General features: G+C 35.8%; 1 protein-coding gene across 3 annotated transcripts; it reads left to right on the top strand.

Moving 5' to 3' along the window:
• The first annotated feature begins 2,152 nt into the window (after positions 1-2,152).
• Positions 2,153-14,249, top strand: LOC136032830 (rhythmically expressed gene 2 protein-like). 3 transcript variants are annotated; one of them, XM_065713249.1, is made up of 3 exons: positions 2,153-2,171; positions 3,619-3,879; positions 13,194-14,249. In XM_065713249.1, exons 2-3 carry the CDS (start codon positions 3,867-3,869, stop codon positions 13,934-13,936), a joined length of 756 nt encoding a protein of 251 aa, XP_065569321.1. In that variant the 5' UTR covers positions 2,153-2,171; positions 3,619-3,866; the 3' UTR covers positions 13,937-14,249. The 3 variants fall into 3 exon arrangements, with proteins under 3 accessions (XP_065569321.1, XP_065569328.1, XP_065569314.1); XM_065713256.1 differs by lacking the exons at positions 2,153-2,171; positions 3,619-3,879 and adding an exon at positions 2,937-2,958; XM_065713242.1 differs by lacking the exons at positions 2,153-2,171; positions 3,619-3,879 and adding an exon at positions 9,015-9,424.
• Positions 14,250-15,063: the final 814 nt, after the last annotated feature.

Raw genomic sequence — 15,063 nt, 5'->3', positions numbered from 1 at the left:
AGTGTTAAATATATGCGGCAGCTACCCGGCCCCACAATAAATATATCTTCTTTGAGTGATAAATAGAAAAATATACAGAAGCAAAAATGTGACATTTTCCCACGGGTCCGAAAGTGATGTCATCTATTGTTTCTACCCATTTCTGTTCGTGATTTCAACTGAGTTTATCATTCGGTTTTTCTGACTTGGGATTGCGGTAGAGAAATAGTATCAGATGTGCATAATGAACTTCAAAAGTTCTCTCATTGCTAAAGAAATTGGAGCTTATCCTTTGCTCCCTTCAATGCGGTGACGTTAGAAAGTTGGCCTACGGCAAAAAGATCAACTTTTGAACTAAGACACATAGAATTTTATTTCGACGGCAATCGATAAATCTTGATGAGCTGATCAAAGTATATGACATCCGTTTTTTGGTATGAAAATCCTTCATAAGGTATACCAGTTTGAACGTTTCAAGGGGTTGACAACTTCAGTAGTATGGTACACACTGAAACGAAATCTAGGCCGGTACAAATTGTGAGATATATAGAGGACTTATCAGAAACAGTCGGCTGCTAGGTAATAATCACCTTCGGCACTGAGGGGTTAGCAACTTTTGCTAGTTTTTGTATCTATTATTTGTTTCCAGTGTATTTGATGGTAAAACCAATTTGGTTCCAGTGGTAAGACATGTAGGGGACTTGTAAGTAATAATCTGCTGTTAGGCTACAGTCAACTTCAGCGATGAGGGGTTTGCAACTATACTAGTCAGTGTACCCATTTATTTGTTTCCGATGAACTTGATGTCTATCACGGTAGAGGGACTTGTAAGTAAGAATCTGTTCACTCTGATCTAGAAATTTGTGCAAATTGGTGCACATTGTATTCGATCTCTTTAAATCTGACAGAATTCAGTATTTACGCAACGGGTACAAACGATAATGTAAAACAATTAGGTAGTTTCGTAATAATTAGTGTCACCTATGGTATTTTAATCCTGAAAAGTTACGGATAGTTTTATAATACAAACTGGTTAATATTAGATATTGTTCCAAGTTTTCATCCGTCACAATGTCTACGATTTGAAAAGGATAAAGTTCAACTGGCTGCAAAGTCAATTTAGTCCCTTCTTTCGATATTATTTTGTAGTTGTTGTTTTTTCAACGCTGAGGAATAGCCTTTGGTCATGTGATAACTGATTGTGTTCTTGTTTGAATATACCGTTTTAAAAACTTCGATAGGCTGACAACTTCATCATTTAACCGATAGTGAAGAAAAAAGCACAAACGAGAATGTAAAACAATGAGATAGTTTCGTAATAATTAATAGAATGTCATCTATGATAATTTGACCCTGAAAAGTTAGGGATAGCTTTATAATACCAACTCGATTATATAAGATATTATTCCGACTTTCCCTCCGTCACGATGTCTACGATTGAAAAGGATAAAGTTCAACTGGCTGCAAACTCAATTTAGTCCCTTCTTTCGATATTATTTTGTTGTTGTTTTTTCAACGCTGAGGAAAAGCCTTTGATCATGTGATTACTGATCGATAGCGAAGAAACAAAACCAAAGTGTTGCTCTCGCAATACTTTAGTCGGCGAAAACGGACAAAGGCTGCCGCAACACTTTACGTTGCCCGGGCAACGTAGGTCTAGTCTCCTTTTTATACTAGATTACACAGTGCTATATTACCGTCTGAAACTTCTAAAAAAGTTTCTTATATAATTGGAAGCTAAATTACTCCCCTCAATCCCGGGTTTGCTTCTCAACCAATGGAACTATCCAGTATATCTTAGTTGATTGTCAGCCCCTGAGTGTGGAGACTATTTCCCTTAAACGTCACTGCTATGTGGACAGTTCGTATACTTTGTATAAAAAAATTTTGGAACTGAGAATGAAATTCAAACTAACATTTTACTATCAAGAAAATGCTTATTACCCAATGAATAACAACCAAAGAAAATAACAGTTAACAATCCTGGTTCAGCTACATTTCGCGTTTTTTCTCACTAGAGAAACTTTTTATAACTTAAATTTATTTTTTCACCTCAGGCGCGAAGTTTTAAAAATAAAGGACGTGTCTAAAACGTCAGCAGAAAATAAGCCGAAAGGAGATATAATCATTTAACTCTAAAAGCATACCTTTGATGATTAGTTTAGCAGAAGAAAATATATGTTAAAATTCTAGTTAATAGACTTCTTGCTATCTCGGAAAGGGTTAAGGTTAGGAAATGAAACTTTCAGGGATGGGTCTACAGGCTAAAGTACGTCCTGGGAAGGTATTTTAAAGTACCAACCTCCACACTTTCTCCCTCTAGAGGGCCCTGAAATTTGCCTATATGACAGGTCTATACCTATTGAAATTTTGACAAAACAACATTTTACCTGAATTTTCAGTTAACAGTTGCCTTTTCTCTGCCTTTAGTTCTGAAAATGCAATTCCTGTTATTTGAGTAGAATTTTGAGCCATATCAATTTTATTTTTCAAAATTTAGGAAATGTATTTGCATATCTTTAAAACCTTATAAAATGGAATTGAGCAAAGTTATGAAGCTGAAAACAGTTTTATTTTACTTCAATTAAGCAGAAGATCTATTTTGCAAGGTTTCCCTTTTATAGCACACATATTTTTAAAGGTCAGGGCCCTCTAGAGGGAGAAGGAGTGGAGGTAGTTGCTTCAAAATACCTTCTTGGGACATACTTTAGTCTGTAGATTCATCCCTGAAAGTTTCATCTTCCTAAACTAAACCCTTTCTGAGATAGCAAGAAGTCAATTAACTAGAATTTTACCAAACATATTAAGATAAAATTCTACTTTAGTGACTTTTGGCTATCTTGGAAAGAGGTTAGGTTGGGAAAATGAAACTTTTGGGGATGGGTCTACAGGCTAAAGTATATCCCAGGAAGGTGCTTTGAAGTACCCACCTCCAATCCTTCTCCCTCTGGAGGGTTCTGAAATTTGCCTACATGACAGGTCTATACCTATTAAAATTTTGATAAAACAACATTTTACCTTTCTTGGAAAGGGGTTAGGTTAGGAAAATGAAACTTTCAGGGATGGGTATAAAGGCTAAAGTATATAATGGGAAGGTATTTTAAAGTACCCACCTCCACCCCTTCTTCCTCTAGAGGGCTCTGAAATTAGCCTACATGACAGGTCTTTACCTATTGAAATTTTGACAAAACAACATTTTACCTTAATTTTCAGTTACCAGTTGCTTTTTCTCTGCCTTTAGTTCTGAAAATGCAATTCCTGTTATTTAAGTAGAATTCTGGGCCATATCAATGTTTTTTTTTCTTAATTTAGGAAATGTAGGCTATTTGATTATTTTCAAAACCTTGTAACCTAGGATTGAGCAAAGTTGTGAAGCTGAAAACAATTTTGTTGTACTTCATCCAAGCATAAGATCTATTTTGCAAGGTTTTACTTTTATAACACACATATTTTTAAAGGTCATCAAAGGTTAGGAGCCCCTAGAGAGAAAGAGAGAGTAGAGGTAGGTACTTCAAAATACCTTCCTGGGAAAGACTTTAGCCTCTAGATCCATCCCAAAAGTTTCATTTTCCTAACCTAACCCCTTTCCAAGATAGCAAAAAGTCACTAAACTAGAATTTTACCCAAAATTGTTTTCAGCTTCAAAAATTTGCTCAATCCAAATCTATAAGGTTTTAAAAATGTGCAAATACATTTCCTAAATTAAAAAAAAAAATTGACATTGCTCAGAATTCTACTCCAATAACAGGAATTGCATTTTCAGAACTAAAGGAAGAGGAAAAGCAACTGGTAACTGAAAATTAAGGTAAAATGTTGTTTTGTCATAGACCTGTCATGTAGGCAAATTTCAAGGCCCTCTCTCTCCCTCTAGAGGGTCCTGACTATTAATGACCTTTAAAAGTATGTGTGATATAAAAGTGAAACCTTGCAAAATAGATCTTCTGCTTGAAATAATTACTTCTACCACAAATTCAAATTAAAGCACTTTTGAATCTCTTAACAATGATGAATTTTCAATTAAAGTATGAGTTATCCATTGTTTCCAACATAATAATACTATGTTTTTTCCATGCTGTTTTTGACAAAATAATACTACATTTTCTCAGTGCAAAGAATAAAATGCCATATCATTGGTAAAATTAATTTATCCAAATTAATGTTGTAAAATTAGTGCTTGTGGATTATATAACATTACAAAAATGGATTATAATGAAACAGTAAGTTTTGAGATCAATGTTTTAAAGTTTGAGACAAATGTTTTTAGCCTTTCTTATACCCCATATTTAGGTCATTTTTAAGAGCTCAAAAAGTGCTTAAATCTGAATTTGAGGTAGAATAAATTATTATATTTGTAAATAGCATAAAAAAGGCATTGAGTGCTAGGGCAGTAGAACCAAGTTATAGAACCTATAATTTTCCAAGTGTTTGATTGATACATGTTATAGTGACCATGCACAAGTTCCTGATCTGATTAAAACTGGCTTTGGCAATGAGGTTAGTTTAAGCAATGCTAGAGTGTTGTGACTGACAGGATATGTCAGGAACAAATATTACAAAAAGTCCAGTGCTAGATTTTAATAATAATAACTTAATACAAAAATAAGTTATTATTTACTTCATTAAGGGGAATTTAAGCAAGATTTGAAAGATTTGAAAATCTGCATAATTTTCTGGAACCAAATGTCAAGACCTATTAAGGCAACATGTGAATCTTAAGGGCCTGTCGTATCTTTCCTCCTTTTTAAAGTGAAGTGAGAGTAAAATATGTATAAAGTAATCAAAAGTTATTATTCAACTGTTTGATGTTTGTTACTCTGTTTTAAGAGCTGCTATGCAGTGTATTTTAAGGACTGTATTCATTAAATAACTATTGTAAAATGAAGAATCTGATTATTCTGTTGAACCTTTTTTGTTGTCTATCTTGTGATGTTATTAATGAGAACATCAAATGTAGCACTTTAGAGAACAAACATAAAATCGGCTTTGAAGTTTATCTCCCATTCCAGAGGAAGTATTTTAAATAATATTTATGGAAGTAATTTATTCAGTAGAAATTATTTTTATATTTTGGTCTATTTCTGCATACCAGTAAGAAATTTAAATAAAAATGCACCTTAAACATGGTTAAAACAGGTAAACCACAAAAATGTTCCCACAAAACAAGTTTTTCAAAGAAAAATAAAGAGCCCCACTGAGCAAAAATTAGCAGAAATAATTCACATAAAGTCAAATAACCATCCAAGTTGTTCCTGGATCCGCTACCTCAGCATCATCAACTTTTCTATCCCCCACAAAAGATAACGTCCCCGAGCCCCCCGACAGTGTTTCAAATCCCCATACCTTCCCCCTCCTGTCCACCCTTACAACCCCCACTATCGAGGGCATAATTTCTTCCGTTTCAGCTGCAATTCCAGTACTGAATAAATTTGAGTCCCTGGTTGGCGTGGGTAATCCTGATGACAGCCCCGTCCACCAGGGAAACAGTATATTCTTACAAAGACCTACAACGAGAAAATCAAACACCACTAAGATAAAGTATTATAATTCTATGGTTTTTTCCTTCCCTAGGTTTATTTACGCAAATGCTGAAAGTTTAAATTTTGATAAAGTGCCTGAGTTAGAAAGTCTAGCTCAGGCAACAAAGGCATCTGTCCTAATGGTTTCTGAAGTTCATCAACAAAACCCAGAACTCCTGAAAATAGGTGATTTTGATGAATTTATAAAAATACGACCTGATGACCATCCACTGGGGAAAAAAGGTGGCAGAGTTCTTATTTATGCCCATGAAATTTTAAAAGCAACTAGACTTGATGTCCCTTTTTTAACTGAGTACGACGAAATAATGTGGGTCATTCTAAAACCACAACATCTCCCCCAGAAAATCACTGGTATTGCTCTCTGTGTGCATTATTACTCACCGGGTCAGACAAGTGAATACTGCCAAGCATTTGTAGAAAAGCTACAAATCAGTTCGGATTTTGTTTTGGGCAAATACCCATCATGCAGAATTTTCATGATGGGCGATGCCAATGAATTAAAGCTCCATCACCTGGACACCGGAATCAGCCTGAAGTAGCTCGTCAATTTCCCCACAACCAAAGGTGGCACCTCCCTTGACCGAATTTCCACAAATATGCACGCATTTTACAACATACCTACAATCGGGGCTCCAATTGGAGGAAGTCCACTTTCCTGGATGACGGGCAAGGTGGAAAAAGGAGTCGATTTTGGCATTGATGAAGATGACGTCGTAACAGCCAACTCCCTTAATAAACATCTGGGTAACATTGTGCAATCCCTCCCGCCTTTGCTGAGCGTGGGAATACCCACCCCTCCTCCTGAGTCTTTTGATTTCCCTTTGATATCAGAGTCCCAGGTGTTTTTCAAATTAAAAAGGCTTAAAAGAACAAGCATTACCCCTGTAGATATTCCCATTGATCTCATCAAAGCATTTCCAGATTATCTTAGTGGCCCCCTAACACTCCTTTTTAATCAGGTGACAAAAACAGGTGAGTATCCATCAATTTGGAAAAATGGGTTCATTACACCAATACCAAAAAAAGATGCGACCAATGATTTTTCGGGTGTCCGACCGATCACTATGACACCCATTTTTAGCAAAGTGTATGAAAGTTTTGTTGCAGCATGGCTGAAAGACCGTATTCTGGACAAAATTGATCCAAGGCAGTTTGGAAATATGCCAAACACATCTACATCTCATTACTTAGTAAGTATAATTGACAGTATTTTGCAAAAACTCGATGAACCAGATTCTTGGATTAATCTTATTGCAATAGATCTAAGAAAAGCTTTTGATTTAATTTGCCACAAAATTCTTGTAAAAAAACTTCTTGGACTAGGTGTAGATTCATTCCTTGTACGTTTAATTGCTAGTTTTCTTTCTGGTAGATGTCAACGGACAAAATATAAGTCCACCTACTCCGACCCACTGCCCATTTTTTGTGGAGTTCCCCAAGGTACCCTCTTGGGACCACTTTTGTTTCTTGTTATAATAAATGATTTGGCAACAACACTGGACGATCGCTGGAAGTATGTCGACGATCTGTCGCTCATTGAATGTTGTCAGAAAAACCTACCAAGCAGAGCAGGTTCATTAATGAAAGATATATGTCAAGAGGCAAAGGTGGACAAAATGACTGTCAACTTTGATAAATCTGTAATTTTAACATTTTCTTTTTTAAAATCTGCGCCAGTTTTTAATCCACCTATTCCCAGCGCCAGTCACGTGACCGAAATTAAACTGCTCGGCGTCCATATCACTTCAGATCTGAAGTGGAATAAACATGTTGATGGCATGTTAAAAAAAGCTAATTTGGCCATCAGGTCTCTAAAGTTGTTGGCTCGCCATGGAATCCCTGCACCACACCTCCTACGCATCTATTTCTCTTTTATACGTTCCACACTTGAATACTGTTGCCCTGTATGGCATTTCGGGCTGACTAGGGAACAGTCGGACCGGGTTGAGAGGGTGCAATACCGTGCCCTCCTAGTAATCTCAAAATCCCCAAAAATACCGTACATATCCCTCCTTAATCAGTTTCAACTTCAAACCCTTCAATCTCGTCGTTTAAAACTAGCCCTATCCTTTGGTAATAAAATTTTGTCCAGCCCTATACACCGAAATATCCTTCCTCCCCAACATCAACCGGCACGGGTAAGGCCACTCAGGGCCGTTGCAGAGCCTGTACCAAAACTTCAACCTGTGACTGTGTCACATGCTCGTTATGAGCTTAGTTTTGTGCCCTCGTTTGTTAAGTTGTTTAATGCTGGATCGACTTTTTAATCCGGATTATTGTTGTTAATTGTATTATTATAATTTTGTGTATATTTGTTGACTTATTTTCGTGTGTATGTGACAATTATTATTGTTAATTGTATATATTATTAATTTTGTGAATGTTAATTTTGACTTGTCGACGAATTTTTGTGTGTGTATGACAATAAAAACTAATAATCGGCTCTGTCCGTCGAATGTTTTTTAAATAAAATGAATTTGAATTTGAATTTGAATTCCTCTTGAACTTAACCCCACCTGTTCCATTATAATCGATTACACTACAACTGTAACTATCAGTTGACCAATCACAAATGAGGGACTTCTGACTTTTGGCTAATGGTTAAGCGGCAAGAAATGGGAAAAATTTCCAGATGCTAAAAGTAGCAACGAAAAGGCTACTATTTTCCAAGAAACTTTGCTTTAAAATAACAAGGCCTGTTTTCCTAAGAAGTCAACCAAACATTTCTCGTCAGATCGACCATATATTACACAAGAAGTTAAGAAAATGGTAATGGAAAAGAGATGGCTTTTCCGTCATGTTAATACCCAACAAGCAAACAGGTTGAAAAACAAACTAAGAAAAGTCACTCGAAAACACGCAAACGGATATGTAGAACGTAAAGTTAATCATCTCTTCGAGTCCAAACCAAGCCAGTGGTACAACCGAATCAAAAGGATGACAGGCAATTGGAAAAAGGAGTCGATTTTGGCATTGCTGAAAATGACGTCGTAACAGCCAACTCCCTTAATAAACATCTGGTTAATATTGTGCAACCCCTCCCGCCTTTGCTGAGCGTGGAAGTACCCACCCCTCCTCCTGAGTCTTTTGATTTCCCTTTAATATCAGAGTCCCAGGTGTTTTTCAAATTAAAAAGGCTTAAAAGAACAAGCATTACCCCTGTAGATATTCCTGTCGATCTCTTCAAAGCATTTCCAGATTATCTTAGTGGCCCCCTAACACTCCTTTTTGATCAGGTGACAAAAACAGGTGAGTATCCATCAATTTGGAAAAATGGGTTCATTACACCAATACCAAAAAAAGATGCGCCCAATGATTTTTCGGGTGTCCGACCAATCACCATGACACCCATTTTTAGCAAAGTGTATGAAAGTTTTGTTGCAGCATTGCTGAAAGACCGTATTCTGGACAAAATTGATCCGAGGCAGTTTGGAAATATGCCAAACACATCTACATCTCATTACTTAGTAAGTATAATTGACAGTATTTTGCAAAAACTCAATGGACCAGATTCTTGGATTAATCTTATTGCAATAGATCTAAGAAAAGCTTTTGGTTTAATTTGCCACAATATTCTTGTAAAAAACCTCTTGGACTAGGTGTACATTCATTCCTTGTGTGTTTAATTGCTAGTTTTCTTTCTGGTAGATGCCAACGGACAAAATATAAGTCCACCTACTCCGACCCACTGCCCATTTTTTGTGGGGTTCCCCAAGGTACCCTCTTGGGACCACTTTTGTTTCTTGTCATGATAAATGATTTAGCAACAACACTGGATGACCGCTGGAAGTATGTCGACGATCTGTCACTCATTGAATGTTGTCGAAAAAACCTACCAAGCAGAGCAGGTTCACTAATGAATGATATATGTCAAGAGGCAAAGGTGGACAAAATGACTGTCAACTTTGATAAATCTGTAATTTTAACATTTTCTTTTTTAAATTCTACGCCAGTTTTTAATCCACCTATTCCCAGCGCCAGTCAGGTGACCAAAATTAAACTGCTCGGTGTTCATATCACTTCCGATCTGAAGTGGAATAAACATGTTGATGGCATGTTAAAAAAAAGCTAATTTGGCCATCAGGTCTCTGAAGCTGTTGGCTCGCCATGGAATCCCTGCACCACACCTCTTACGCATCTTTTTCTCTTTTATACGTTCCACACTTGGATACTGTTGCCCTGTATGGCATTTCGGGCTGACTAGGGAAAAATCGGACCAGGTTGAGATGGTGCAATACCGTGCCCTCCTAGTAATCTCAAAAGCCCCAAAAGTACCGTACATATCCCTCCTTAATCAGTTTCAACTTCAAACCCTTCAATCTCGTCGTTTAAAACTAGCCTTGTCCTTTGGCAATAAAATCTTGTCCAGCCCCATACACCGAAATATCCTCCCGCCCCAACATCAACCAGCACGGTTAAGGCCACTCAGGGCCGTTGCAGAGCCTGTATTGAAACTTCAACCTGTGACTGTGTCACACGCTCGTTATGAGCTTAGTTTTGTGCCCTCGTTTGTTAAGTTGTTCAGTGCTGGGTCGACTTTTTAATCCGGATTATTGTTGTTAGTTGTATGCATTATAATTTTGTGTATACTTGTCGACTTATTTTCGCGCGAATGTGACAATTATTATTGTTAATTGTATATATTATAATTTCGTGAATGTTAATTTTGACTTGTCGACGGATTTTTGTGTGTGCATGACAATAAAAACTAATAATCGGCTCTGTCCGTCGCATGTTTTTTAAATAAAATGAATTTGAATTTAAAAACAAATAATAGGTACAGCAACTAGCAAAAGTTGTGATCCCCTCATTGCCGAAGATGATTATGAGCTAACAGCCAACTGTTGCTTAAAACTCCCCTATTTGCTTCACAATTGGTATTGGCCTTTTTTTTGGTTTCAGTGTGTACCTTACTTCTGAAGTTGTCAACCCTTTTAAACATTCAAACTGGTGTATCTCATGAAGGAATTTTTCTACCAAAATTGAATGATATATACTTTGATCGACTCATCAAGAGCTATCGACTGCCATCGAAAAAAAAAATCTATCTGTCTTAGTCTAAAAGTTGACTTTTTTGCTGAAGGCCAAGTTACTAACGTCATCACTTAGAAAGGAACTATGGATAAACTCCAATTGTTTTAAGGAATGAGAGAACTTTTAAAGTTTGAGAGACACATCTGATACCCTTTCTGTATTGGCCTATTTTTGGTTTCAGTGTTTACCTTACTACTGAAGTTGTCAACCCCTTTAAACTTTCAAACTGATATATCTCATGAAGGAATTTCTCTACCAAAAATGGATGACATATACTTTGATCAGCTCATCAAGAGCTATCGACTGCCGTCAAAAAAAATCTATCTGTCCTAGTTCAAAAGTCAACTTTTTTGCCGTAGGCCAAGTTTCTAACGTAATCACTTAAAATGGAGCAAAGGATGAACTCTAATTTCTTTAGCAATGAGAGAACTTTTAAAGTTTAAGAGGCATATCTGATACCATTTCTCTAACACAATCCCAAGTGTAAAAAAAAACAAATGATAAACTCAGCTGAAATCACGAACAGAAATGGATAGAAACAATAGATTTTTAGCCACAAGCAAGAGTTCTATTAAGCTTTTTAAAATGCAAAGTCATATTCATCAATCCGGCCTAAGGTCCACACTTTCCGGAAAAACCGCGAAGTTTAGACCCTTACCACTTCCTAGGAATAAGCTGAAATCAGGGTGCTTGAAAAAAAAGACATGAAAAAACCAAACTGTTGCTCTTGCAACACAATTCATTGCTCCAAACCATTTGATGCAACACTCCTTCAGTTCCACCTTCGTTTACCTTATTCAGTTTTAATATTTGGTTAAAAATGCTTAGAGAATGACAACAATCCATTAAAAAGTGCACTTTTCGCCAAACATTGGTTTTGTAGGGGGATGGTCTGAAATATCAAAAATGATTTTTTAAGGTCACCATTTTCAAGGTTTTCTAGAAATTTCTTTTTTATCTCGTTTATAGCATTATTAAAAATTCTAGAGATGTCGGCTGTTAACCCTCACAGGGAGCAATGGAGAAGACACAGAAAACAAATATAATCAGCCACATGAGAAATATTCCCGTATAGCTTTTGATAAAACAAAGAGCGCGTTAGCAGCCCATTCTTCTGGAAAATTTTCTTGTGGTACTCTTGATGCCCCTTCCATTGCATCTCTTCTAATTGTACCATTAAATATCAGAATGTTATCTCTTATGTTCCAAAGAAAAAAAATCCCCCAAGAAGGGAACTATCACTCCCAAACACACTGTTTACAGGCCTAATCGACTAACATTTCCACAAGTAACGGAAGATTAGAGATTAATTTTGAATCCCTGCCTCCTCTCCAATAAAACTATACTTACCTGAAGGTTTACTAAGAGTAAAAGCATTTCCCACATTAAGCACCCCTTTCCTCCCCTCCCCATCTGTGCAATGATCCACGTATGCTCAGTTACTCCAAACTAAACACATTAATATTGACCATTTGCAGACTTAGGAGTAGATGCGCCATGGAGCTGCATTGCTGTCTCAGAAACTGGGAAGTTCAATAAATAATTTTTTTGATAATTTTAGATTTGCTTTCTCAGAATTTTCAATTTATATTTTTTCTCTCTTTTTGTAGTAAAATTGTTACACTGTCCCATAAATTGTCAGAAACCCTTTCTTTGTTGTTGTACAGTCTTTTTTGTTATTTAAATAAGGCACTAGAAGTTTCGGTTTCTGCTTAAATCAGCTACTTTTGATTTTTCTATTACTATTTGTGTTAAATCTGATTATTGGACTTTTATGAAGATCGCTTGCTCTTTTGAGGATGGTTAGCTACTTTTTTAGAGGATCTAGCAAATTTTCTCAGCCTTGTAACTTTTCAAATCAAGTTCAATTAATGGATTGGTTTCCTTTTTCCTCATCTGAACTCTTTAAAGGGACAGGAGATCCTTATCTAAAGAGACTATTGGCTGAAAGATTTATTGTGGGATGATTTCAATGAACAGTATAACTCCGTTTTGTTTTGTAGAGTTGATGACTAAGTTTTAATACGAGATTTAGAATCATGTTTTTTTTTAATTTTTTTACAACTATATTTTTTCCATTTTTATTCTGGTGCAGTAGGTTGCAAATAATCATATTTCCATATGTACTTTTTTCTCTATAAAATCTACTTCAGATGATATTAAAAAAATAATAGTAATAACGATGTGGTTTTCTCTGAGCTAGAGGTACTGAAGACTCTTCTTCCGATTTTAAATCATCGCTTATAATATGAAATGAAACATTTGGGCTATTCAATAGATTGGTTAGTTACTTACACCGGCCTATTTAAATAACATAGTATGCTATTTCAGCCGTTTTGGATACTTTTCTTAGGCTCAAGTCCTTAAATCACTTCACAGACTAAACTTTCCTCTTTCATTCCGTTTCTTTTGAATCGCTTCGATCAATATACGATAAATTATGCGATTATGCGATAAATTCTGTTTTTTTTTAGTGGTGCTAGGTAATTGAAACTGAATAAAAAGCGCTTAACAGTTTATTTTCTGCTTAAATTAGCCCGGTGTATCTGACGAAAATCAGACGAAAAGGTTTCAGTACCTCAAGTCCAGAGATAGCCAAATCATTGCCTTTTCTTAGTTTTTATTGAAGAAATCATTTTTCAGGTTTACGTCGTGCAATGTTGAAGCTACAAACCTGCATAAGGGGTGCACGTCTCATAACATTTGATGTAACAGGAACGCTATTAAATTTCTCAAGAAATCCTGTACTACTCTATATGGAAGAAGCCGAAAAGCGTGGTTTTAAAACAGATCTGAAGCTTTTGTCTAATAACTTTAAGCAGTCGTGGATCGAACAAAATGAACGTTTTCCATGTTTTGGTGCAAGGCATCAAATGCACTGGACTGAGTGGTGGACAAAGTTAGTTAATAAAACTTTCGAAGGTACAGAGCTTGATGAAATATCATTATTATGTATAGCAGAAGCACTGATTGAAAAATTCAAGAGCCCATTATGCTGGAACCTGGAAAATGGATCTGTTGAGCTTCTGGATTTCCTCCGTGATAAAAAGAAAGCGATTGGGGTGATAACAAACTTTGATCCTAGGATTTATACTATTCTTGACAATTTATCCATGCTAAGCCGATTTGATTTTGTTATTAATTCGTATGATGTAAAGTTTTGTAAGCCTGAGCGACAAATATTTGATTTAGCCTTACTGAAATGCAGTGGATTGAAGCCATGGGAAGCTGTTCATATTGGCGATAGTTTTCATTTTGACTACAAGCCTCCAAAACTAGCAGGATGGGAGGCGATACTTGTAAATCAGGATGACAGTATGAAGAATATTCCAAGGTTTAATAGTATTCAAAATCTTAAACTTTTTATTGAAGAATGTTTCAAGTAATAATATCGGTCTTCCTTTTTTCCCTCGGTATGACAATAAGCTGTTAAAAGCTGCTACAGAAGCGATCTTTAGCAATTTGAATTAGTGATCCCCCGGCAGTTGTTGCTACTAGTTGCATTTGACTACGCATTTTAACTGCTGTAAACTTAGCAGGATTGAAAAAGACTCTTGTAAATGAAGATTGCAGAGTTTGAAATCTCAAAATTACAAGCTTCTCTTTGGAGAATAATATGAGAAATAATGGCAGGACAGTTTGTTATTAATTTTTTATGATTATTCTTAGAGTCAATAATATATACATAGTTTCGTTTTACAGTCTGAACTTTAAGTAAGGGACTGTTTGGATATGTATTTTTGAGTCAAGAAAAAAAAATGAGGGAGATTCAGGATGGGTGTTGGGCTGCCTGTTTAATTTTTTTAAATGTTTAATTTTCTGGCTACCCTAAGGCATGCTTGTTTTATTGATTATATTGGAGATTTGTTTAGTTAGAAACATCAGCCCTAGCAATTTTCTGCTGGTGCATTATTTTTCGTGTTTCTTTGATGAGTTCAATGTAGTAGAATTCTTCCCTGCGTTCAGAGTGAAGAACATACAAATTATAATGTGCGACTCTTTGGGTTTTTTTTTTCAAACATAAAGTTGGCTTATCTATGCTATAAATTATTTTAACTAACATATAATTCATATATACAAAATGACGACTTATACTTACTGACGACACGACTGCCTGTCCATGGATTATTCTTTATGGTTGATTGTGTATGGCTATGCTGTTTGACCTATGTGATTGTATGGATATATAATATACATAATGAAAAAGAAATCACCAATGCAACAGCACAAACACAGAAATAAACATGCACCATAAAAAAAAAGGAAGACAGAAGGAGAAAGAAAGACTGTTTTCCTACTTTAGTAATTAATATAGATCAGTACTTGAATGAGGCCTTAACCCTACTCATCCATACAATCACATAGGTCAAACAGCATAGCCATACACTATCAACCAACCATAAAAAGTAATCCATGGACAGGCAGTCGTGTCGTGAGTAAGTATGTCGTCATTTAATATATATTAATTATATGTTAGTTAAAAATAATTTATAAGCTAGGTAAGCCAACTTTA

The sequence above is a fragment of the Artemia franciscana genome, chromosome 1 (genome assembly GCF_032884065.1).
Source record: "Artemia franciscana chromosome 1, ASM3288406v1, whole genome shotgun sequence".
NCBI lineage: Eukaryota > Metazoa > Arthropoda > Branchiopoda > Anostraca > Artemiidae > Artemia > Artemia franciscana.
The sequence above is the reverse complement of the archived record's forward strand: the minus strand, read 5'-3'. Positions and strand labels throughout refer to the sequence as shown.

Bases quoted from the DNA above. Each gene is read 5' to 3' on its own strand.
- LOC136032830 (XM_065713242.1), top strand. From the start codon at position 9,265: ATGATAAATGATTTAGCAACAACACTGGATGACCGCTGGAAGTATGTC. The intron at 9,425-13,193 runs ATAAATCTGTAA...ATCATTTTTCAG, and splicing joins CAAAATGACTGTCAACTTTG to GTTTACGTCGTGCAATGTTG.